Below are 24,234 nucleotides of genomic sequence, written 5' to 3'. Positions count from 1 at the left end.
GGCTGCCCCCTCCTCTGGCCTGGCTCCTGCTGCCCCACACCGCCGGTGAAACGCTGTTGACATGTCCTGAATTATTAAGCACGGGGTGGGCTCCCGAGCACATGCTGAGCGGAGCGGCTGGGGCTGCGCGGCGTGGCGGAGCAGCTCACTCGCTTGCTCGCAGGGACACACGCAGGGGCTGACAGCTGTGCTGGTGCTGATAAGGGAAGCCACAAGGAGACGATCGAGGAGAGAGACAAGCGGCGGCAGAGGCAGCGGCGGCAGAGGCAGCACCAGGGCTGCGGAGCTGCTGGGAGTGGGAGTGACTCCTCCACCTCGGGCCCCCACCCTGTCCCCATCCTCCTCCAGCTTGCCCCGAGTTTAGAAGAGCAGCTGCTGCCACCACCGCCACTCCGGAGGGCACTGGGGGCTGCTGGCCAGGGAGGGACAGGGGCAGGGAGCTCTGGCCAGTCCCAGCAGCCGGGGACAGATGCCGATCGAGATTGTGTGCAAAATCAAATTTGCAGAGGAGGATGCGAAACCCAAGGAGAAGGAGGCAGGGGATGAGCAGAGCCTCCTGGGGGCCGCGCGGGGGGCGGCAGCGCCCCGGGACCTGGCCGCCTTTGCCAGCACGAGCACCCTGCACGGGCTGGGCCGGGCCTGTGGCCCAGGCCCCCACGGACTCCGTAGAACCCTGTGGACACTGGCTCTACTCACCTCACTGGCCGCCTTCCTGTACCAGGCGGCAGGCCTGGCCCGGGGCTACCTGACCTGGCCTCACCTGGTGGCCATGGACCCTGCCGCCCCAGCCCCGGTGGCGGGCTTCCCGGCTGTCACCCTCTGCAACATCAACCGCTTCCGGCATTCGGCACTCAGCGACGCTGACATCTTCCACCTGGCCAACCTGACCGGGCTGCCCCCCAAGGACCGGGACGGGCACCGTGCGGCCGGCCTGCGCTACCCGGAGCCCGACATGGTGGACATCCTCAACCGCACTGGCCACCAGCTGGCCGACATGCTCAAGAGCTGCAACTTCAGTGGGCATCACTGCTCCGCCAGCAACTTCTCCGTGGTGAGTCCTGCCAACTGGCCCGCCCGGCCCGGGGTGGCTGGAGGCCGGCGGAGGGTGGTGGTGGCGCGTGGGGGCGTTCTCGGCAGGGTTTCCCTCTTCTGCCACCAGAGGCTGGCCTCGGGTCTCCCGTCAGCCTGGAGCTTCCCTCCGGCTCCACAGGGGCTTACCCTGGCACCGCCGCTGCTCCTCCTCTTGGTTCTGCTGCAGCCGGGGTGCCCAGGTCTGGGGCCGGGGTCCTGGGGTGGGCCAGGGGCCCCAAAGCTGGTCAGCTCGCAGGGAAGCCAAGGCCATGCACCATGCCAAGGCTAGACCAACTGACCCCGCTTTTCCTCCGTGGCTACTGGGTTCTTCTCTTCATCGAAGGAGGGTGATGGGGAGAGGGTGTTTGGGGGGCTCCAGCATGGGAGAGACCCAGACTGCCTCCGGGGGCCTGGCCGGAGCGGCAGGCTGGATAGAGATGGTCTTCGTGGACACTGGGTGCCAGTGTCTCTGCGGTCTCTGCGTCTCACACACACCCCCTTTCACAGGCTCCCTTACACATCCCTCTTTCATGCGGCCCTCTGGCTTCTCCCGCTCTCCGGTCCCTCCCTCTGTTTCCTGATTCCTGCTGCTCCCTTGCTCAGCTTTGGCTCTGACACTGAGAATCACTCATTCATTCTATGTACACGGCTCACCCTCACTGCTGCCCAGCACACGTACCACACACACACACGCACACACGCACCTCTATGGCCCCAGGACAGTTTCCTGCACACTTCCTGTCACACATACTCTGGGTCCCTGCCCCTATACTCACATGCACACCTGCACACCCACACATCCAGATAGCTACTCATCTCCGTGCCACAGCCCGGCTCTGAGCTGCCAGGGACAGGGTCATGCCCTCTTGTGACACCCCCCATCTATCTCAACCCCTGCTCCCCCTGTCGGAACCGCTGCCGCCATCTCTCACAATGTGTGTGTGTGGGGGGGTGTGTGTCTCGTGTGCTGTCTGTCTGTCAGTGCTCCATTCACCCAATCACGGAGTATCTGTCATTCCTGGTGCTGGAGATGCCTGTCCCTGTCCAGTTTACTCCCAGCATTGTGTACGTGTGTGTTTTCATGCATGTCACCACTGCCTAGACACATATGCACATACATGTTGTCAACATGGTGCCCACTCCGGCCCAGTCTCCTGGGCCAGCCCCAGAGATGGGGGACCTTGCCTTCTCATGCCCAGCCAGCCCTATCCAGGTTCTTACTCACTCATTGCCTCAGTATCACCAGGAAACGTGTTCTCTCTGGGTGCCCGGCTCCCACCCTGCCTGCCACCTCTGAGTCCTCCTGCCATTGGGTGGGTGGGGGGGATTGGATAGAAATGGAGGAAGAGACAGAGGGAGGAGAGGTTTGTGCTGGGAGGAGTCGGGGGCACTGACCTGTCATCCAACTACAAACCCCCTCTTTTAGAAAAAAAAATCACTGCTCCCAAAGCCAGGGCCGCGAGAGTCCCCCAAAAGAGGTGGCTGTGCTATGAATGTGGACTTTTGGATTCATAAAGCTCTTCTATGTGACATCCTCACCCCTCTGAGTTGGGGGGACAGAATCCAGTCTTAGCAGGTGCTGTTGGGGCAGAAATCAATAGGGGCTTTGTGTCCCTGAGTGGGAATGTGTGTCCCGGGCCCGGGTTGGGTGGGTGGAAAGGGGAGGAAGAGATGGAGAGAAGAGGAAGCAAGGTGAGGGAGGCAGGGGTTTCCTGCCTGGCCTGCAGGGAGAAAGCAGGGGCCAGAGGATACGGGGAGAGGCCCTGGTCGAGGCTGACGAGTCTCTCGGAATCCTGGGGATGCCCCAGCGGGAGAAAGGCGGGTCTCCCACAGGCCCTTCCATATGTGAGGCTGGAGAGAAGAAGACAGTACAAGTTTGCGGATCTCCGCTCTGAGGCCGTGGCAGGAGGGGGAGAGGCAGAGGAGCAGGCAAAGCAAGCACCGAGGGCCAGGAATTCCCCTTTGGATCCTGCTCCCCCACCCGGTCTCGACCCCGTACCCTTCTGCCTGCACTTCAACCCCCCAATCCCGAGTGTAACTCTTTGTTGGTCCTGGCATTCGAGGGCTGAGACTGCTGCAAATTCACAGGGTCTGGGGTTCTAGGCCGGATGGGGGCCCGTGATCTACGGCAGCAGGGAGATGGTGTGCATTGTTGCGGCCAGATGGGAGAAGGGGCATTGAGACGAAGACGGGGGTCTCTGATGAGGAGATGAGGTCCATTATCACTGTGGCGAGAACATGGAGCCAGGATAAGGATTTGGGATCTACAGTGGGCAGATGGGCACAGGGACCAGTTGGTGGAAAACCTGCCAGGGTGTGAGTGGTGAGACAGTCAGTGGCAGAGTCAGGCTTTGGGTAAGGGGCTGTTGTGTGTTTTCTGTCGCTTTTCCTGTTTTCTCCTCTCTACTCCCCACTCTGCTGTGACCTTTCCTCCGGAATCCGAGTTAATAAATGTCACATTTTCCAGCCTATTTCTACTCTGGGTAATGGCCCTCCCCCAGTCCCCTAAGCTGCTACTGTTGCTTCTGTTACCACTGCAATTGCTCTTCCCCTACTACGCTCTGATATTCCTTCACTGACTCCCAATCAATCAATCAATCAATCAACATGGCATTCTGAGCACCTACCATGTGCCAGGCCCCCTGCCAGGTGCTGCAGGGGAGAACAAAGAAGGGAAGCCCTAGTCTCTGGTCCCTGTCCTCAAGCTGCCTAGAGTCTTGTGGTGGAATGGGGACAGGGCCATTCAGAAGCTTAACCAACCATGCAAGAGTTAACCAGCCATGCAAGCCCAGCAATGTCATGAGGTGGCAGGATTAATTGTCAAACTAGGTACATGGTGAGTAAGAGCCTTAGTTCAGAGAGGGAGGCCACTCTGGGCCGAAGAGAACTGGGAAGGTTTAAGGAATGAACCAGGCTGGGCTGGGGGAGGTGTGGAGAGGAGAGAGTGGAGGGGAGAGGCGTTGGCTTCTGGGAGAGGCTCTTGCCTCTTTAACCGTGCCCCCTCCACCTAGCCCACCCAGCTCTCCTCCTGTTTCCCTTCCCCCTCCTTATTCAGTCTCCCCCCAACCCACTCCCATCTCCTCCTCCTTATTTCGCCACTGCCTATATATTTGCCCCTTCCTCCCCGATTCCTTCCACCGTCTGTTCCCCCATCCCAATGCTCCAAGCCCCGTCTGGACTCTCCCCACTGCGCCTTGCTCTCAGCCTGCCCACTGACTAGAAGGCAGAAATCTTTCTTCCTAGGCTTCATTTCTTTAGCAGTAAAACGTAAGGATGACTCTAAAATTCAGCATCCCCTCTCAGCTGGGGACTGTACGGTACGGCACTCAAGTGTGTGGGCTCCGGAGCCAGACCATGTGGATTCGAACCTTGGCTCTACGCTTTAAGCCCTGTGCCCTTGGAGGAGTTAAAAAGCTTTCATGAACATCAGTTCCTGTAGTCACTAAATGGAATATCGGACCCTAAAAAGCATGGGTGATTGTGAGGTTAAAGAGGTGGCTTAGCACACTGCCTGGCACATACATACAGTGCACGCCAGAAGTGTCTGTCAGCTGTTAAAATGCTACCACCCCAACTCCTGGCTCTTTAACCTGACTGTTCCCGGACCACGTGCTGGTTTCTGACCCATACAATGGCATCTTCGATACTCTATCACCTAACCATCCCCCTTTCTAGACCCTCAGGCCCACACTCTCCCCCTCCCCTATTATAGCATTCCCATGCTATCCAGCCCTTCCAAAAATCCATGCACACGTGCATAGGCGGAGGAGTTGTGAGCACACACGTGAGATCATAAAACCCACAGGACATTTGGGGATGACGGAAATGTTCTGTATCTGCACTGCCCCACGTGGAGGTCACTAGCCACCCTGGCCATTGAGCATCTGAAATGCGATTAGTGTGACAGAGAAAATGAATGTTCAATTCAAATGGCTAGTGGCTGCTGAATTGGAGTGTAGCTCTGGTCTAGGAACGAGGTTCACAGACTGTCAGGTTGGGCGGGGTGAGGAACTCCAACCGGTATCAAAGACTATGAGGTGACAGCTGTGGGCTGTGATTGGGAGCCCTGCATCTAATCTCTGGGCTGAGGCCCCAGGTTGAGTTGAGGACAGGGCCTGTGTCTGGGGACATCGAGGTGTCTGAAAGTGCCACATAAGCAATACACCTTTTTTCCCAGGTGTGGGACATGACCTTGGTCTTTTCTCTTCCATTCTATTGTCTGAAAAATTGAGGCACAGAGGAGATGGAGAATCCTGGAGGATACCTGGACAGGACCCTGCCCCTCCTTGTGAAGGCCTCCGGGTTCCAGGCAGCCCCTGGAGGGGCGGGTGACCAGGGACCTGTAGGCACTTCACTGTCTCCATTCTCTCTGGGCTTTGATTCCCTCCCCCTTCCAACCCTCCTTCTGCACATGCTGGTGACTGCCACGACTATTAATCACTCGCCCTGTTCTCTTCCTCTCTACTAATCAGGCACAATTAGACAAGGCCTCTTCCAGCTGGGCAGTCCCCCTCCCTGTCCTCCTCCCTCCTCTCCCAGCTCCACCCCACCTGCCACCAGGACAGCTCTGAGGCAAGGGGAGCAACATGCAAGCCCTCTGTCACTCTCTGGCTCTCCCCGCCCCCAATTCAAGGCCCCTTAGCAGACCCTTGCCTTCTCTCCAAGCTGCCTCCTCAGTCTGTTCCTTTCCCTGGTGTGGTCAGGCCAATATTGACAGTCGCTGCCCTCTGTCTTTGGTCATGGGAGGGGCTGCTTCACACACATCCCAACTCCATACCTTTTCCACTGGCCCCGAGGCCTGAGGACTGCCCCTGGCCTCTTTGCTCTGCAAGGGCTGGTGTATCCACTGAGGTTGGTCTGGGGCTCTTACTACCAGATAGCTGAGCTTACCTCTGATCCCCACCCTCTGTCCAGCCCTCTGTCCCCTTTGGTACCGTTTTCTCCTGAGGCATGACACTTGAGAACACAATTCAACATCTAGTTTGGGGGTGGTCCTGCCTTGGGAAGGGTGGGGTCTGAGGAGAACTGAAAAGTCTCTTATCCTTAAAGGGAGCTGCCCCAGCTAACTGTTGTCCAATGTATGGTCAGGGACACCCAGTGTTGGCAGGGGTGGAGGCGGGGGGTGGTCTTCCAATTTGTTCAGAGAAGCCCTGAGCCTTGATTATTCTAATAAAATTTTTCCTGATTAAAAAATAATCCTCCCCCGAGGCCTACCTACAACTCAGATGTCAGAAATCCAGTGTACCAGCCCTCATCTTCCACCTAGTCACTGGCTGCTGCTCCTTGGGCCCTCCTAGAGGGGGCGCTCTCAGTCTGGCTGCTTCCCTTGGCCGGTGGAGTTGGCAGAGGGGGACTTCAGTGGTGGTAGAGCAGCCAAGGTCAGGGGCTGTTACTGTTACAGAGGGCTGGTCTGCAAGGGCAGTGGGGAGGGCCACGAGGGACATGCCCCTCCCGGCCCCACTCAGCAGTCCTGTGGCCTCTTCATTAATCAGGAATCAGCCCCGAGCTGGGCTCATTATCAGCTCAGCTTCTCCTGGCACTGCCGGAAGATGCTGATTAGCATTTGAAGAAATGGCCCCCACGTCCCCTCCCGTCCCTCCTCCCCTACGGGTGCTATTTTCCGGACTCCCAACCCTGCCCCTCTGCTTCCCGGGGGAATCTGCTCCCTCTTGTGGCTGGTGGCGGGGTTGCCTCTACTCGGCCCAGGCTGGGGGCAGAAAGGCTCAGTAGTGGGAGGCAGGGAGGTAGGAGCAGTACAGGGAGCATCAGAACCTCAGGGGTGCTCGCCTTGAGTGCGACCCCTGGACCAGTGGAGGTAGTGAATGCTGGGTGCAGACTGAGGGTGGTTAAGGAGAGATGGACAGCCACCCTGGGGGGTGGGGAGAGGGCAGCCTCAGGCTGGTGAGTTATCAGTGCTTCCCTACCCTACCAGGCTCTCCAGGCAATGCCATCTCCTTAAAGCATCTGGGGTGGGACAGCCAGGACTGTGGACAAGAGGCCAGCCGGTGGTTTTCTGGTTTATTTTATTATTTGCAAATCATGGTGTAGGTTTAGGGTCTTGGTACCATCCCAAGATGAATGGGGGTGGGAAGGCGGAGGAGGACAGAGACCCAGAGGGTGGAGACAGGAGGGTTCAGAGTGCTGGGTGTTTCCCAGAAGGGGTAGAGGGTGTCTACACTTCTTACCCTGGCTCCCAGGTCAGAGGCTGCCAGCGCTGGAAATCCTCCCCACCCCACCCCGAAGTGTTCCCCGTGCCCTTGGGACACCCGGTTTGGGTCGGAGGGGGAGCCGTTCCAGAGAGACAGGCATGGGCTGCAGCAGCAGCGAGAGTTCAGAGAGGAGCCACGGGATGATTAAGGGGAAATGGAGGATTGATTTAGGAGGAAAGATTAAAGGAGCTAAATCCGTGGCGCTTGGCTCAGCGGTGACTAAGCGTGGACAGGATAATAGCTTACAAATGTGTGAAAGGTGTAAATACCAAATGGGGGGAGGGGAGGCGGCTAGGCGCCCAGGGGAGCGGGGACGGGGGCTGGGCCGCCCCCAGGACGGTTGGGGACCCCTGGGCAACTGTCCCCGTACTGCTGCTGGCCCCTCCCCAGTAGGGGTGCGGAGGAAGGAAACGGGGTGTCGGGGAACCCCAGGTTCCAAGCAGGGGTTCCGCTTCTGGGGTGCAGCTTCGCTGGCAGGTGCTACCTACCCTTCAAGTCCCACTCCCGCCTCTCTCAGAGACCCGAGGTCGAGGGTTCAAATCTCACCCCAGTCCCTCTGCGCCCCTCGGCAGCAAGCCTTTCCCGCCACTCCCAAGCCCGCCCGCCGGACCCTGCCCTGCCACCCTCTCCCCGAGCCCCTGTCCCGCCGTCCAGGCTCGCGCCCCCCTCCTCGCCCCTCCCGGGCCGGGCGGGCGGCGGTGGCTCCCTCGGCGGTGGGAGCCTTTGGCGCCGCTGTGTGCGGAGGTCACTTTGCCGAGGAGCCGGGAGCCGCGGGAATGCAAATGAGGCAAACCCAGGGAGGAGAGCGAAGGAGCCCGGAGGAGACGGGAGGGAGGGCGCTCGGCGCCGTGATGGATGCCTGCCCTGCGGGAGGGAGGAGGAGGTGGAGAGGAGCGCGAGGCGCTGGGTGCGGCCGCCTGGGCGCGGGGGGCCCGGCCTGGGCGCTAGGGTGCCTGTGCAGGGGTGGGGGGCGATGGAGCCCGGAGCGGCACCCACCCACCACCGCTGCCACCGCCCCCACCGCCACCGCCACCGCACCGCCACCTTCTCTCTTGGCTCCTGTCCGCACGGCCGTGGGTGTGTGTTCCACTGTGTAAGCAAAACTCTTAACGCATAACTTTGCATCGAAGGGCGGGAACGTCAAGGAAGGACTTCGTTACAAATTAAAAATATTCCCGCCTGGAAAATTGACTTTCTAGGGTTTAAGCCTGGGAATGGGTTTGGCTGTTTACCTGAGGTCCCGCGCTCTCCTCTCCCGTGGAAACGCGGCGCTGGCCGGGCATCACGGCGGCCCCAAGCTCTCCCCGGCTCCCGCTCCGGCTGGCTCAGCCTGAAGTCGCAGGGCCGAGACCGGGCTCCTAGTTCCCTTCGCCACTCCTCACACATTTACATTTGAGCAAACCCTGCTCCCATTTCCTTAGACCCGCAGCACTTCTACCTCGGGGAGGAAGTGGCCCTGAAAAGCCCCTGGGTGCCGTGGGCAGGAGGGTTCAGGACTGGGCTGGCCATGTGCTAAGGGAGGGGGCCAGGCCTGCGTGGGGAGTGGGTATTCTCCCTCTGCCTGACTGTGGCATAGTCTTCCCCAGTGGGTAATCGGGCTTGCTCTGGGGAGCTTTACGCTCCAACCCAATTGAACCCCTTTCCATAGTCAGAGGATTGACAACAGTCCCCTGTCATAGCACCAAACACACTTACTAATGATCTGTGTATACCAGTGCATTTTGTGTTTTCTTGCCCACTGCTTTGCACCTGGTTCAGAATGTAAGTGCTCAATAAACACGTTTTTACTGAATGACTGTCACAGGAAACTCCTTCAGGGCAAAGACTATTTTGTTCTCTGAATCATCCCCAGCACCAAGGTCGGAGCCCACACGCTGTCCAGGCTCAAGAAATAGCACGTTGGGCCCTGGCCTGTTGGCTCAGTGGTAGAGCATCAGCCTGGCCTGTAGAAGTCCCGGGTTCGATTCCCAGCCAGGGCCCACAGGAGAAGCGCCCATTTGCTTCTCCCCCCCTCCTCCCCCTCCTTCCTCTCTGTCTCTCTCTTCCCCTCCCGCAGCCAAGGCTCCCTTGGAGCAAAGATGGCCCGGGCGCTGGGGATGGCTCCTTGGCCTCTGCCCCAGGCGCTAGAGTGGCTCTGGTCAGGGCAGAGCATCGCCCCCTGGTGGGTAGAGCGTCGCCCCCTGGTGGGCGTGCCGGGTGGATCCCGGTCGGGCGCATGCGGGAGTCTGTCTGACTGTCTCTCCCGGTTTCTAGCTTCAGAAAAATACAAAAAAAAAAAAAAAAAAAGAAAGAAAAAAAAAGAAAGAAAAAGCACGTTGGACAAATAAACACACCATTTCTTGAGTGTCTACTGTTTGTTGGTGCAATGCCAGGGGTATCTCATTACCAATGGCTCTGAGCACAGGCTTCAACACCAGACTGCCTAGTCCCGGCTCAGCCACATTACATGACCCTGGCAGGCTCCTTACTGTCTCTGGGCCTCCTTTTTTGTCTGTCATTCAGGGTTTTTGTGAGGATTAAGGAGTTAATAAAGCTCTTAGGACTGTGCTTGGCATAGAGTAAGCACTAAATATTAGCTGTGGTTCTTATTTATAAACATTGTCTCTCTCTTTATAATACCCCTGAAGTGTGCTTATTATCATTCCCATTTTACAGATGAGAAATGGAGGACTCAGGAAGTTAAATGACTGAGTCCAAATCCCACAGACAAGGGCAGGGCCCAGATGTGAACCTTGGGCTGCTTCCCTTCTGGTGGGAGAGCCCCATCTCCAAGCCTGGGGGCTTCGCGCTGGCAGAGAGAGCTCTGTCCTCTACAGCATTGTCTTTCCCAAATTGCTGAACGAGCCTTTCCCAAGGTGCACGAGGCCCTGGGAGAATGAGCTCGGTGGGAGTCCAAGGTCAAAATGGCTGCACCACCTTGGCAGGAAGCTTCGTTCCCCAAACGGGCTCCCCGTTTCTTGAGCAACTACTATGCATCATTCTGAACAGATCTCTAATCCTTATGACTAACCTTAGGAGAAGGAATTGCCATTCCCCTTTTGCAGATGAGCAATCCAAGGCTCCGAGAGGTTAAATCACACACCCAAGGTTATTTATCCAAGGTTGGTGGCAGAGCCCAGATTTGAACCCTGTTTTGTCAGGCTTTAAAATAAGTGCTCCTTCCCCATGTTATGAGCTTATGTGAATCTATTTCTGGCACCACATGCAATGGTTGATCTCTGCCCTAGCTTGGTTCTTATTGGTCGCTATAGCACTCTTATTCATAATATTGAGGCATTATGTATATGATTTCACTTTGCAAATGGCTTTCATATATTTTATCTCTTCTGAGACTTACAACCACCCTGTGAAATAAATCAAACAGGAATTTCTATTCTTACTTGACAGATGAGGAAACTGAGGTCCAGAGAAGTCAATAAATCACTTTACTAACCAAGCTTAGCCAGGCTGTCTGTGGTGGGGCGGGAGCTGGGGCCAGGGTCTCCTGGGGGGGACTGAGGTTGGTGGACAGTCCTGGGGCCCCTGGGTGGGAGGACTAGGTTCTCATTCTGAACTCGCCTTTTCTGTGTGTGCCCTTGGATATGCACCTGCCATCTCCAGGCTTTGTTTGGCCTTTGCGCAGTGAGGGTTTGGACTGACTTCCAAGTTCCTCCAGCGCAGACACCGCAGGCTTTTTGAGTTGGTGCCATCTTCCTTCCTCTGCCCCTGGTGAGGACAGAGAAGGAGGAGACTTCGAACCTAGACACTTGTGACATCCCTAAGTAAAACTGGGCCGGGCCGGGAGCTCTCTGCCCCTGGGGTGCTAGTCACAGTCCAGGGTGTGTGAAGATGCACCCCGTTCCACTGGACCCCGGGGCACTGCGGGGCTAAGGGGCAATGAGCCAGGGGCCCGAGAGGCAGGCGTGGGGCTGGACTGCAGCAGAGGAGGGCTGATGGAATTTGGGGGTGGGAAATCAAGCTGCCTTGAAAAAGTGGGGGGGGGGGGGGTGGCAGGGCCTTGGCAGAGGTAGGGTGCCCAAAAGGCAGTGGAGATAAAGCGCAGGCTGCAGATTAGCTGAGGGATTAGCCCAGCCTCCGCTGCTCCAAGCGGCTTCTTATCTCCTGGAGGCCAGGCCCTCTCCTCGCAGCTTTGAGCCCTGGACCTGCTAATTGCCTGTTAACCCCATGGGCTCTGGGACTACAGAAAGGATGAGGGGGTGGGGAGGCCGAGAGAGAATGCAGGCCAGCCGGCCAGGGGAAATGGGAGCTGTGGACAGATGGAACTAAGGGACTGAGAAAAGCCACCGCTCAGATTTGTCCTCACTCCTGATCATTATCTAGGGTGGACCTGGAGGAAGGGCAGGTGAAGGCGGGGAGGAGCACGTGGGGGAGGGGTCCCTGGCTTGGGGGGTGGGGACAGGCTCAGGCCAGGGAAAAGTCTAAGAGGAAGAACAGAGACAGAGATGGGACAGACAGACTAAGGGACAGAGAGGAAAGGAGGAAAGCAAACAAGATGGAGATGTGGACAGCAAAGGAAGGGGGCAGGGTAGCGAGGCCAACGGGAGGGAAAGGCAGAGGGCAGGGGATGGACAGGACAACAGAAGGCAAGGGACAGAGAAACAGAGATCAGATGCATAATTGATTGGATGCTGAGGAAAAGACAGGCCAGGAGGAGGGACTTGAGGGATAGATGAGATCAGGGGACAGAGGCTAGGGAGACAGACCCACCCAGGGCAGGACCAGGCTAACACCAAAGGGGACGTGGTCCTATAGCGACAGGCAGAGGCTGGCCAGAAGGAAGGTGGTAGAAGGGTGCAAGGGTCTGCATACAGCACAGACAGATTCTCATGAAGCAGCTGTCCAGCCTAGGTCCAGAGGGGCACTAGGAGGCCATGTGCTCAGCCTAGAGTCAGGAGGGTGGACCTGGGAACTAAGGCAGAGAGCAGGGAAGGGCAGAGAAGAGGGAGGGCCAGACTGCGGGAGGAGGTGGGGTGGGAGACGTGAGCAGGGTCCCGAGGTTGAGGGCTGGTGGTGATAGCCCCTCAACCCAAGGGGTGCATCCTAGCCCGGGACCTGCCCCTTTCCGTGGCTGAGCCCTGGACTCTGAACTCCTGTGTGTGCACATGCCCTCCGGTCAGGCCGGTCCATGGGGAGAGAGCAGTGGACAGCCAGGAGCCCCTGTGGCCGAGCAGCCGTGCCGTCTCCATGGAAGAGGCTGTGGGCTGTGCTGCCACAAATGTTCTGCCACTTAGGAGCTGGCGGCTCCACCTGCTATTGCCAGCCTGGCCCAGGGACTGTCTCCAGAGCAACGTTCTGCTCGCCCAGCAGTTGGGCCTGACCCGGGTGTGCAGGTGGCCTGGCCCTGCCAATCTGGCCTGTCCACTTCCCACAGAGTACACCCATCAGACCTAGCGTCCTCCCGTCTACCTCCTTTTGTCATGCCCACTCTGCACAGCAACCTTGAGGCTCCAAAGCCATTAGAGCCAAAGACACCCCCCCCCCATCGGCTTGGCCCTGCTGCCGTGCAGCGTGTCTGTGTATACATGTTGGAGGTATCAGGTAAGGAGGCTGCCGGCAACTCGCCCAGGGTCAGGAACCTGCTTGAATCATTCATTCACTGAACACTACTAGGTGTTACAGAAGCACTCTGTTTTGGCATCAAGTTCAGTTTTGTTTGAATCTCTGCTTTCATTTACTTGCTGTAAGTCCTTAGCCAAGTTGGTTTCCCTCTCTGTTTCCTCATCATTAAATGAAGGCAATGAGTCTGACCTTACATGGTTATCTTAGGGGCTCAAAGGAGAAAACAGATCAAAGGCACGCAGCACAGGACCTGGCACAAAGTGGGGATGCTTAGTGTTCACTTTGCACTTGTTCCCTCCCCCTCATGCCCCCTTCTGCAAACTGCACTGAGCTCTGGGGATGCCGAGATGGTCAAAGGGGCCTCCTGGTCTCAGGCAGTCCAGAGTCCCACGGACGAGGCTGAGCTGTGGAAGGCCCGTGAGTTGCCGGCAGGCAGGGCTCTGCTGAGGTGGTGCAGCATGCTGGGGCCCGAGTGCGCCGCTCGCTCGTGCCTTGTTTAGCCTCTCCACTGGAGCGTGTGCTCCAAACTGGCTGCATCAGCAAAAGCTGACTCCATCATCTTGGCCCGGAACAGGAAAGGGGGGGGGGGTGCTTTGAAATTTGGGGCAAATACTTATATATTCCCTCTGCCTTTCCCACACCACTGGGGACCCAGAAATGTTGCACCCAGCCTCTCACCTGAGCTCCCCTCTCTCTGGTGAGAGTGGGGGTCTAGTTGGACTCTTTTCCCTTCATCTAGGGCCTTTCTACTCAAAGTGCAACCAGTAGATGGTTAGACATTCAGAATCTCAGTCCTGCCCCACCCTCCAATACATGTAACACAACCAGAATCTACATTGAACAAGATGCCCAGCTGCACTGTGTGCACATCGCCATGGCCATGTGGAAGTTTGAGACGCACTGATCTTGGGGACTTTGGAGGATCAGCTCACCTCTCTGAGCCTCAGTGTCATCATTTGTAGGATGTAGGGTGGTTGTGAGGATGCAGTGGGAAAGGAGCATGTTAAGCACTTAGCCTGGGCCAGAGAGAATGGACTGTTAGTGGTGCCCACTACTGCCTTGTGGATGGACACACGGCGGGAAGTTGGCCAAGGGTGACACAGACAGTCAGGAATTGGAATCCAGAAGATGGTGAGGGTGCAGAAGGAGGCGGGGAGGGACGGGGAGGAAGTGAAGAAATGAGAGGCAGCAAGATAGCGAGAAGAAAAAGTGCAGAGGGAGCAGAGAGGAGTGGAGTGGGAGGGAAGATGGGGTAGGAGAAAAGGGGATGGGCGTTGGGCCACATTTCAGCAGAACGGAGCCCGAAACGAGCTGACTGAGGCTTGGGGTAGTGTAGCCTCTGCGGGTCAGGCACCTGCCAAGAACGGGTAGTGTCTGCACCTAGATGAATTACAGCTCTCGCAGGGACTAGCTGTGTGACCCTTGAGAAAGTCATCTCACCACTTGAGCTGCAGTTTCCTGTCTGTAATAATCTGGCTAATTCAACCTACCTGATATCAGGATTGCTGAGTGGATGAAACGGGGCACAGATGTTGCCGTGTTTTGTAAACAGCAGGGTGCCTGTTACATTTCAGGAATCGGAGGCAGGGTATTAGGGTGATAGAAGAACTGCGTGAGAGGGAGGATCAGAGGGGCGATTAACCTAGTGAGGACGGGAGACCTAACCTTGCCCCACAACAGGGTGCCCCTCCCAGTTCTTAGAACTCCACACTCGCACCGCCCTCAACCAGCCCCTCTCCTCTACACCCTTCCACTGAAGCTAGGCAGTTAGGATATCAATTTCCTAACATGCCTCAGGCCTTTCTTCGCAGATTTTACCAGTGTAAAAATGTTCCGAAGGAGGGGGGCGGGGGAGCAAGAGAGAGTGATTGAATGTGCCGACCCCTGGGCCCCAGGGAAGGTGCTGCCTGTGATGGGTTTGACCCGGGGGCTTGTCTCTGTGGGGTGAGCCTGGCAGGGGGCAACTTGCATCCGCCTCTCCCTCAACCTCCTCCCCACCCCAGCTGTTGCGCAAGTCCCCACCACAGCTGCGTCCCAGGCGGAAGCCTCGGCTTCCATCCCCGCGGCGCCGGCGCCATCTGGTGTCTGTGCCGCAGAACTCTCCGCGGAGTTCGAAGACGGGCTTCGTTCAGCGCTGCAGTAACTACGTATTAGTGTCCTTTGCGTTCCCAGGTGAAATAGGCCCGGTGCTGGGGACAGCAGACTAGATCACTGCTCCTGTGCAGTATAGCTCCTGTGCAGTATAAACTCTATTGGTGAGGGAGAGATGGACACCGAACGAGGAGACAAACAGATAAACAAGGTCGTCTCAGGTTTTGTTAAGTACAGTACTTGGAGCAAACCAACAAACACGTTGATTGGTGGGTGGAGGCTGAATCTGTGAATGTGTGTGTGGTCTGTGAATGTGCCTCCGAGGAAGGGACTCTTGAGCTGAGGTTTAACAAATGAACAGGTAGCCATGCCAAAATGGGAGGGGGAGGCGTTCCAGGACAGGGACCTGCACGAACAAAGGTTCAAGGAAAGAAGGTGCACCGTGAGTTTGAATTTGTCAGGGATCTGGGGCTGGAGTGGCAGGAGAGGTAGGCAAGGGTCACAGCACGTGGAGACTTTCAGGCAAGGGAAGGAGTCTGGCTTTATTCTGCAGGAAACGGAAAGCCATTGCTGGACATTCGGCCAGCAGGTGACTGGGTGGGAAGGAACACTCTGGCTACTGTGTGAATGGCCTGGAGGCAGAGGCGAGGATGGATGAGGGGAAGCCAGTTAGGAGCCCCTGCCATGGCCGGTGGGAGATGAGGGTGGAAGGGGGAGACACTATGGATGGAAAGTGGATGGGTTCTGAATGGATTTCGGAAGTAGAATTGCCTAGGACAGCTGCTGGGCAGGGAGAGGGAGGGTTCAAGGACTCTGACTTGAGAAGTTTGGTAGACAGTGGGGCCCTATACTCAGGAGGAAATGGTGGGGGCACAGGATGTGGGAAGATATGAGTTCTGCTATTGATTTGTTAAGGTGGAGATGCCTTTTAATCGTCAAAGCGATGATGTCAGCAGAAAAGGTGGAGCTCAGGTGAGAGGCCGGGCTGTAGCTTGGTTGCTGGATATGGGAAGAGGCTGCCCGGGTAGGTCTGGTAGCCCTCAGGGTTTGAAGGGGGGTCTCAGTCCCTGCTTCTGTCTCCCTTCTCTTTTCTCTCCCCCCTCCCCCGCCCCAGGTCTATACTCGCTATGGGAAGTGTTATACTTTCAACGCGGACCCACAGAACTCCCTTCCCAGCCGGGCGGGGGGCATGGGCAGTGGCCTGGAGATCATGCTGGACATCCAGCAGGAGGAGTACCTGCCCATCTGGAGAGAGACAAGTATGCAGGCGGGCAAGGGGCAGGGCCAACCTGGGGGCTCTGGCCTGGGCTGCCTGCCTGGGATGGCACTCCAAAGGTCCCCATCTCCGCTGTGCAGACGAGACATCCTTCGAGGCTGGCATCCGAGTGCAGATACACAGCCAGGAGGAGCCACCCTACATCCACCAGCTGGGCTTTGGCGTGTCTCCAGGCTTCCAGACCTTCGTGTCCTGCCAGGAACAGCGGGTGAACACCTCCAGCTGGCATGGGGTTGGGTACGAGGCTGGGCCTCTGGCCTTAGAGGGGCGTGCTGATCAGACCTGCCTCCCGCACAGCCTGCCAGTCCACCCATGGGCTTTGCTGGGGCTGTGGGCACGGGCAGGCTGGGTAGGACTCCTGGGCATGACCCCATCGTGCCCACCTCTGCAGCTGACCTACCTGCCCCAGCCCTGGGGCAACTGCCGGGCAGAGAGCGGGCTCGGGGAGCCCGAGCTTCAGGGCTACTCGGCCTACAGCGTGTCGGCCTGCCGGCTGCGCTGCGAGAAGGAGGCCGTGCTTCAGCGCTGCCACTGCCGGATGGTGCACATGCCAGGTGGGCACCCACCTCCCTGCCAACACTCTATGCCATCCTGCCAGGCTCTGGAACCTCCAGGGGCAGAGCACTGCTCATGTGCTTGAGCAGGTGCATGTGTGCAACATGTGTGCATGTCTCTATCCATGTGAGTGTACCTCTTTGGGATTTTATGCATGTTTTAACATGTGCACATGGAATGCACACATGCATGATAATGTGTTTACACACACACACATGATCATGCACATCTGTACCTTGTACTTGTGGAGGTTGTGTGCATGGCTTGAATACATGCATATAAATGTGCGTGCATATTTTTGTATGTCCATATGCATGTGTACATTTTATGCTTGTATGCATGAGCATGTATACATTCATGCCTGCGTGTGTGTGTACCAGCATGCACATCTTGAGCATGTGTGTGTGGCATGTGCAAGTGAGCCCACACTGGGGAATGTGGTGGGGGAGAGGCGATGGAACCGTAGACTCCAGGAATAATCTTCTCTCCTTTCAGGCAACGAGACCATCTGCCCACCAAATATCTACATTGAGTGTGCCGACCACACACTGGGTCCGTGCTGCCTGTTCCCTTTTCTGCCTCTCCATCCTCCTCCTCTGCACCTCTCTGTCCATCCTCCTCCTCTGCACCTCTCTGTCCGCCTCCTCCTCTGCACCTCTCTGTCCGCCCTCCTCCTCTGCACCTCTCTGTCCACCCTCCTCCTCTGCACCTCTCTGTCCGCCTCCTCCTCTGCACCTCTCTGTCCACCTCCTCCTCTGCACCTCTCTGTCCATCCTCCTCCTCTGCACCTCTCTGTCCACCCTCCTCCTCTGCACCTCTCTGTCCATCCTCCTCCTCTGCACCTCTCTGTCCACCCTCCTCCTCTGCACCTCTGTCCACCCTCCTCCTCTGCACCTCTCTGTCCATCCTCCTCCTCTGCACCTCTCTGTCCACCCTCCTCCTCTGCACCTCTCTGTCCACCTCCTCCTCTGCACCTCTCTGTCCATCCTCCTCCTCTGCACCTCTCTGTCCGCCTCCTCCTCTGCACCTCTCTGTCCACCCTCCTCCTCTGCACCTCTCTGTCCGCCTCCTCCTCTGCACCTCTCTGTCCACCTCCTCCTCTGCACCTCTCTGTCCACCTCCTCCTCTGCACCTCTCTGTCCACCTCCTCCTCTGCACCTCTCTGTCCACCTCCTCCTCTGCACCTCTCTGTCCACCTCCTCCTCTGCACCTCTCTGTCCATCCTCCTCCTCTGCACCTCTCTGTCCACCCTCCTCCTCTGCACCTCTCTGTCCACCTCCTCCTCTGCACCTCTCTGTCCACCTCCTCCTCTGCACCTCTCTGTCCATCCTCCTCCTCTGCACCTCTCTGTCCACCCTCCTCCTCTGCACCTCTCTGTCCACCCTCCTCCTCTGCACCTCTCTGTCCACCCTCCTCCTCTGCACCTCTCTGTCCGCCTCCTCCTCTGCACCTCTCTGTCCACCCTCCTCCTCTGCACCTCTCTGTCCACCTCCTCCTCTGCACCTCTCTGTCCATCCTCCTCCTCTGCACCTCTCTGTCCACCCTCGTCCTCTGCACCTCTCTGTCCATCCTCCTCCTCTGCACCTCTGTCCATCCTCCTCCTCTGCACCTCTCTGTCCACCCTCCTCCTCTGCACCTCTGTCCACCTCCTCCTCTGCACCTCTGTCCATCCTCCTCCTCTGCACCTCTCTGTCCATCCTCCTCCTCTGCACCTCTGTCCACCTCCTCCTCTGCACCTCTCTGTCCACCTCCTCCTCTGCACCTCTCTGTCCACCTCCTCCTCTGCACCTCTCTGTCCACCCTCGTCCTCTGCACCTCTCTGTCCACCTCCTCCTCTGCACCTTTCTGTCCATCCTCCTCCTCTGCACCTCTGTCCATCCTCCTCCTCTGCACCTCTCTGTCCACCCTCGTCCTCTGCACCTCTCTGTTCACCCTCGTCCTCTGCACCTCTCTGTCCATCCTCCTCCTCTGCACCTCTCTGTCCACCTCCTCCTCACTGTCTTGGCTCTCCTCCTCCCAGTCTCTCCCAGGGGTTTTGGCTGGGGGTTGAGCCTTATCCCACAGCTCCAGGGGTCTGAGGACCTTTGCAGGTGTGGACATTTGGGTAAGTGGAGGCAGCAGGGTAAGAGGTTGCGGAGGACCCAGGCTTCTTGTCTTGGTTTAACAAATGAGCTTGCCTCTCTGGGGAAGTGAAAGGACTTCTTTCTTGGGGTGAGGAAAACTGCATTGCTGGCCCTCAGCGTGGGTAAGGCAGACCCCATCTGTCCGTAGGTCCTGTCTGATCTGCCCTTCACTCATTCCTTCATTCATTCCACGGACACTCACAGCCTGCGCCGGAGGTGAGAGCGGAAAGCAGAGGTCTGGTCCGGGCGAGCTCCCTGCCAGACAAGGCCGTGGCTAGGCCCTGGGACGCGGTGTGGTAGTGCGTGGGTAGGGGAACCCGGGGGTTCTACAAGGCCTCCAGGAGGGGTGTGCAGCCCCACCTGGGAAGGCAGAGAGGCATCCTAGAGGAAGTGACAGGTTAGCTGAGACTTGAAGGGTGCATGAGAGTCACCCAGGTGAAAGGGGGGACATGTTCTAGACACTAAGACTAGTACACGCTGAAGACCTGTGGCCAGAGAGAGCCCGTGTCTGGGGCACTGAGAGAGCAGAGTGGCTGGAGGGCAGAGAATGGGGGAGGGGGAGGGGAGGCCAGGGGTGGAGGAGGCTCTGGGAAGCCAACAATGGCTAAGGCACAGCAACAATACTATCTGATTGTAGGAAGGTGACTCTGATGAGATGTGGGGAATGAATAGGTGGGTAGTGAGAGTAGAAGCAGGTGCCCGGTCAGAAGAGCGCTGCAGTAATGAATGATGGGCCGGGGAAGGACAGTGTGATGGGTCTGAGATGCTGAGGCAGCAGAATCACATCGAGGCCTCTGTCCCGCACACCAACGACGGCCCTCAGAGGGGTGACTGAAGAGTGGCTAGCGAAGGAACAGGCGTGTGAGGCGGGATACGTGAACCACAGGGATGGTGAGGTTCCATAGAACTAGCAGCAACAGGGAGGCCTTGCGCCCCCAGGGCCTGGATGGGTGCAGGGAAGGAGCCCTCCTGGAACCCTGAAAGTGGGCTGTGGCTGTCTGAGAGGGCCTCTTGGGCCCCAGCCGGAGCTCTGGGCACAAGAGGAGGAATGAAGCTTCTGCCAACTACAGCCCGGCAGTAAGGAACTCGGGGAGAGAAACACCTGGTGTCTCTTCCCTCCTTGCTTTATAACCCTGCTGGGGCCTCCAATTAGCAAACCCAACCCGAAGCCAGAGGACCAGGGAGCCTAGGTGATGCGTTTGGTAGAGCCTCCTGGGCCCGGAGAAAGGTGGGGGAGCGTGGAGGTTGGATTTGAAGGGGTAGACAGAGAAAACCAGGCATGCTGAGCATATAAATCCTGATCACCCACTTGTTCTTCTGTCTGTCCATCTTTCTGTTCGTCCATCCATCCACTCATCCATCTACCCATTCATCCTGGCATCCTCTTCAAGTCCCCGGTGTGGCTGAGGCCTCCTGTGTTTGATTGGCTCTGGTGGGTGGGCCGTGCCCTACCTCTGGGCTGTGAGGACCTGCCCGTTCCAGGGAGCTGGGGGATAGAAGGACAAGCCTGTGGTAGGGTGCCAGGGAATTTTGCCTTCATCCATTTTCTTTGGGTAGTCTGAAGCTGGCCTAGGAAGGGACCTTGTCCCCAATCCAGTCTCCTCTAGGCAATACGAGGGCAGGCCAGTCAAGGCCCTCACTGCAGACGGGCTGCCTTAGGCCAGCCTCTGCAGCTGGTGGGCCTCAGGGTCTTCCGGCCCCGCCCCCCACTGCAGTTGGTGCCTCTGTGTTGCAGACTCCATGGGTGGGGGCTCCGAGGGCCCGTGTTTCTGTCCTACTCCCTGCAACCTGACCCGCTACGGGAAGGAAATCTCCATGGTCCGGATCCCCAACAGGGGCTCGGCCCGGTACCTGGCCAGGAAGTACAACCGCAATGAGACCTACATACGGTATGTGTGCGTGTATTGTGTGTGTGTGTGTGTGTGCGCGCGTGTGCGTGCACATGTGCTGGAGACCACCCTCAAGAGGCCAGGTGCATGGTGGAGATGGAAAGTAGGCTGCACCTTTGTTAATAACAAGTCTTCTGCCAGGAATGCTTTTCACAGTCCTTTTCTTCTAACTAGCCCCTACCCATCCTCTCAGTCGCATCCTTTGTCCCCACCTTCAGGAAAGCCCTTGTTGATCCAGTTGTTGGTCCAAATGCCCTTTTTTGGGACAGATAGGAACAGGCAGACAGGGAGAGAGATGAGAAGCATCAATTCTTCGTTGCAGCACCTTAGTTGTTCATTGATTGCTTTCTCATATGTGCCTTGACGGGAGGGAGGGGGTTTACAGCAGAGCGAGTGGTCCTTTGCTCAAGCCAGCAACCTTGGGCTTCAAGCCAGCGACTTTTGGGCTCAAGCTGGTGAGCCCCCGCTCAAGCCAAATGAGCCTGTGCCCAAGCTGGTGACCTCGGAGTTTCGAACCTGGGTCCTCTACATCCCAGTCCAATGTTCCATCCACTGTGCCACCGTCTGGTCAGGCCAAATGCCTTTCATTGGAGCCCCCACAGCACCCTGTACCTATCTCTGTCATCGCACGTACCCCTTGTTTTAAGCCCTCTGTTTATGTGTCTTTCTCCCTGGGCACCCTGGGGTTAGACGCATGCCGAGTCAGTGCTGTGCTGAGGGAGAGAAGCTGAAGGGCTGGGAAAGAATGAGGTGGCCTGCAGGGGTAGGCACACTGAGCACCGGGGCTGGGACCCTGCAGCCAGCCTACAAACGCCGAGCATCCTCTGGGTGCCAGGCCCAGTGCTGGGTCCTGTGGGGACAATGATGATTACAACACAAAACCCATGCCACAATTTGTAGATGAGCCCATGTATGATGGGCTCACACATGGAGAGATGAATGGGCATGGGTAGGGAAGCAGGGTAGGTGTGAGCTGGATCTCTGAGGACTTCGGGTCTGTGAGACAGAGGGAGAGAGGGGAGGCATCCCAGTTACAGAACCTATGGGATGATATGAAGATGAGGAGGAGGAGGCGGAACAGATAAGAAAGCAGCGTAGCTAAAAAGGCCCAGTGCAACAGATCATGGGGAGTCTTGGAAGTCTAGAAGAAAAATTTGGAGTGGACTGCCGGGTAATAGGGAGCCACTGAAGGTTCTAGAGGGATATAGGGATGAGGTAACATGAACACTATTTGCTGCTTTAGAGAAGATAGGCGGAAATCTGCAGGCCCAGACTTTTTTGCTCTCTCAGACCTTTTGCTAATTCTCAAAGTGAGGCTAACAGGCAACTGGCATTGTCTCCCCTCACAGCCTTTGGTAGTCTGAGGGGTCATCTGCTTCCCTACCCAGGGGGTCTCAGATTAGCATCTGCTGGACCTGGTATGTCCCTGTCAGCCACCTCCTTGGGAATGTGGTCCCACATGGACACCCTCCTTCCTGTCTCCGCAGGGAGAACTTCCTGGTCCTAGATGTCTTTTTTGAAGCCCTGACCTCTGAGACCATGGAGCAGCGAGCAGCCTATGGCTTGTCAGCCCTGCTGGGTGAGAGCTGGACCAGATTCCGTGGTCATGGGTCAGCGGGGCCTGCTCCCTCTGACCCTGCTTTCATGCTTCTCAGGAGACCTCGGGGGACAGATGGGCCTGTTCATTGGGGCCAGCATCCTCACGCTGCTGGAGATCCTGGACTACCTCTATGAGGCAAGGAAGGGGCCTGTCAGGGGCCACCCACAGAGAGAGAAGGATGGGGGCGGGGGCTGTGGGAAAAGCAGAGGGGCAGAGTGGGCTTCCTGGTGGAGGTGGTCTGGCTGGGAAGTCAAGCTCTGGGTTTTTTTGCCAGGGCCCCCTGAAGGCCTGGAAGGCCTGAGGGTACTGAGAAGTCAGGAGAAAGGGATGGGGGAAGAGGACCAGGGAGCCCTAGTAGGGGTTTGCTGGACAGCCAGTTCTGTAAGACGGGCCTGGATGGTCTGTCCTCTTCCGCCACATTTCCTGAGCCCACAGCTATCCCCCTACCTTGAACCCAAGGTGTCCTGGGACCGACTGAAGCGGGCGCGGCGGCGTCCCCAGACACCCCTGCGGACCTCCACGGGGGGCATCTCCACCTTAGGGCTGCAGGAGCTGAGGGAGCAGGTGAGGCCGAGCCCCGCGGAGTCTGCAGGGGCCCTCCTCCCGGTCCCGAGGAACCCCCACGCCCCGTGACCTCTGCACCAGCAGCGGCCTCTGGGGACAGGAGAGGCGGGCTGTGTGAGGCGTGGGGCGTGGTGTGAGCCCCTCTCCTTCCCCTTGCAGAGTCCCTGTCCAGGCCCCTGGGGACAGGAGAGGCGGGCTGTGTGAGGCGTGGGGCGTGGTGTGAGCTCCTGTCCTTCACCTTGCAGAGTCCCTGTCCAGGCCGGAGCAAGTCTGACGGCGGGGGTGCCGGCAACCTGCTCCCAAACCACCACCACCCACACGGCCCCCCAGGAAGCCTCTTCGAAGACTTTGCTTGCTAGGATGGTGCTGTGTCTGAAAGGACCCAGGAGTCTGGGAGCCCTCCCTAGATCACCGACATAGTTCCCTCCTGCTCCTGGGACAGAGGCCTGGGGGCAGTCCCAGGCCGAGAGGGAGGGTAGTGCTCACTGGGAAGACAGAAACTCAGTTCCTGTTCTCACCAACCTGGCACCAGCTGCTTCACACAAGGGTCCTTCTTGTCCACGCCCCCACCCCTCATATGCTGAGGCTAGTTCCCAGGGAGGGCTGGGGAGCTGGCCATGGGCCCCCAGGGAGGAGAGAAGAGAGGGGAGTGGAGGAAGTGGCCACCCCAGCAGGAGTGGAATCCTCTGTACATTTGTATATATTTAGGGAGGACAGGGTGGGGGTGTGGGTACAGAAGGCGGGTGGGGCTATGGGGGTGGGTGAGTCAGGGACAGCCAGGGTCCCAACCCCAGTGTCAGCGGGAGAGGGTGCGCTCCCAGGAGTTGGGGCCACTGGGCTTCTCCTCCTTCCTGCCCCGCTCCAGGCCCAGCTCCTCACTTGGCAGGGGGGACGGTTGCCCGGCCGGGCTGGCTCAGCTCCCGACTCCCCTGCCCCGTCCCCACGCCCAGAGCCCCCTCTGCAGAGAACAGGCTGACCCTTCAGACCCTGGCTGAGTTTGGGGGTGGGGAAGAGAATCTTCTCAGGCCTCTGCCTCCAGTCTGGTTTTATAAAGCACTGACAAAATTAGAAATAAAGAGGCATAAAGAATTCTCTGTGTGTACGTGCGACCAAGCTGGGAGCTGGGTGGGGCTGGGCATATGCAGGACTTGGCCCCTGGGAAAAGGAAATCGAGGCCCAGCCAGGACTGGGAGAATCCGTCCTCTCTGCCAGCACCCCCTGCCCTCTGCCTGCTTTTAAAAACCCACAATCAGGCCCTGGCCAGGTGGTTCAGTGGATAAAGCATCAACCTGGTATG

General features: G+C 57.9%; 1 protein-coding gene across 3 annotated transcripts; it reads left to right on the top strand.

Annotated features, from left to right (window-relative positions):
• On the top strand, positions 1–24,109 carry ASIC4 (acid sensing ion channel subunit family member 4). 3 transcript variants are annotated; one of them, XM_066280118.1, is made up of 11 exons: positions 274–1,051; positions 15,846–15,902; positions 16,045–16,189; positions 16,287–16,414; positions 16,598–16,760; positions 17,257–17,313; positions 20,620–20,773; positions 22,261–22,352; positions 22,429–22,508; positions 22,833–22,937; positions 23,183–24,109. In XM_066280118.1, the coding sequence occupies exons 1-11, from the start codon at positions 470–472 to the stop codon at positions 23,294–23,296; spliced, it is 1,677 nt and encodes a 558-aa protein (XP_066136215.1). In that variant the 5' UTR covers positions 274–469; the 3' UTR covers positions 23,297–24,109. The 3 variants fall into 3 exon arrangements, with proteins under 3 accessions (XP_066136214.1, XP_066136215.1, XP_066136216.1); XM_066280119.1 differs by lacking the exon at positions 15,846–15,902; XM_066280117.1 differs by lacking the exons at positions 15,846–15,902; positions 17,257–17,313 and having other exon boundaries at positions 1–1,051.
• Positions 24,110–24,234: the final 125 nt, after the last annotated feature.

The sequence above is a fragment of the Saccopteryx bilineata genome, chromosome 5 (genome assembly GCF_036850765.1).
Source record: "Saccopteryx bilineata isolate mSacBil1 chromosome 5, mSacBil1_pri_phased_curated, whole genome shotgun sequence".
In the NCBI taxonomy this organism is placed as follows: domain Eukaryota; kingdom Metazoa; phylum Chordata; class Mammalia; order Chiroptera; family Emballonuridae; genus Saccopteryx; species Saccopteryx bilineata.
This window is presented reverse-complemented; position numbering and strand designations above follow the sequence as displayed.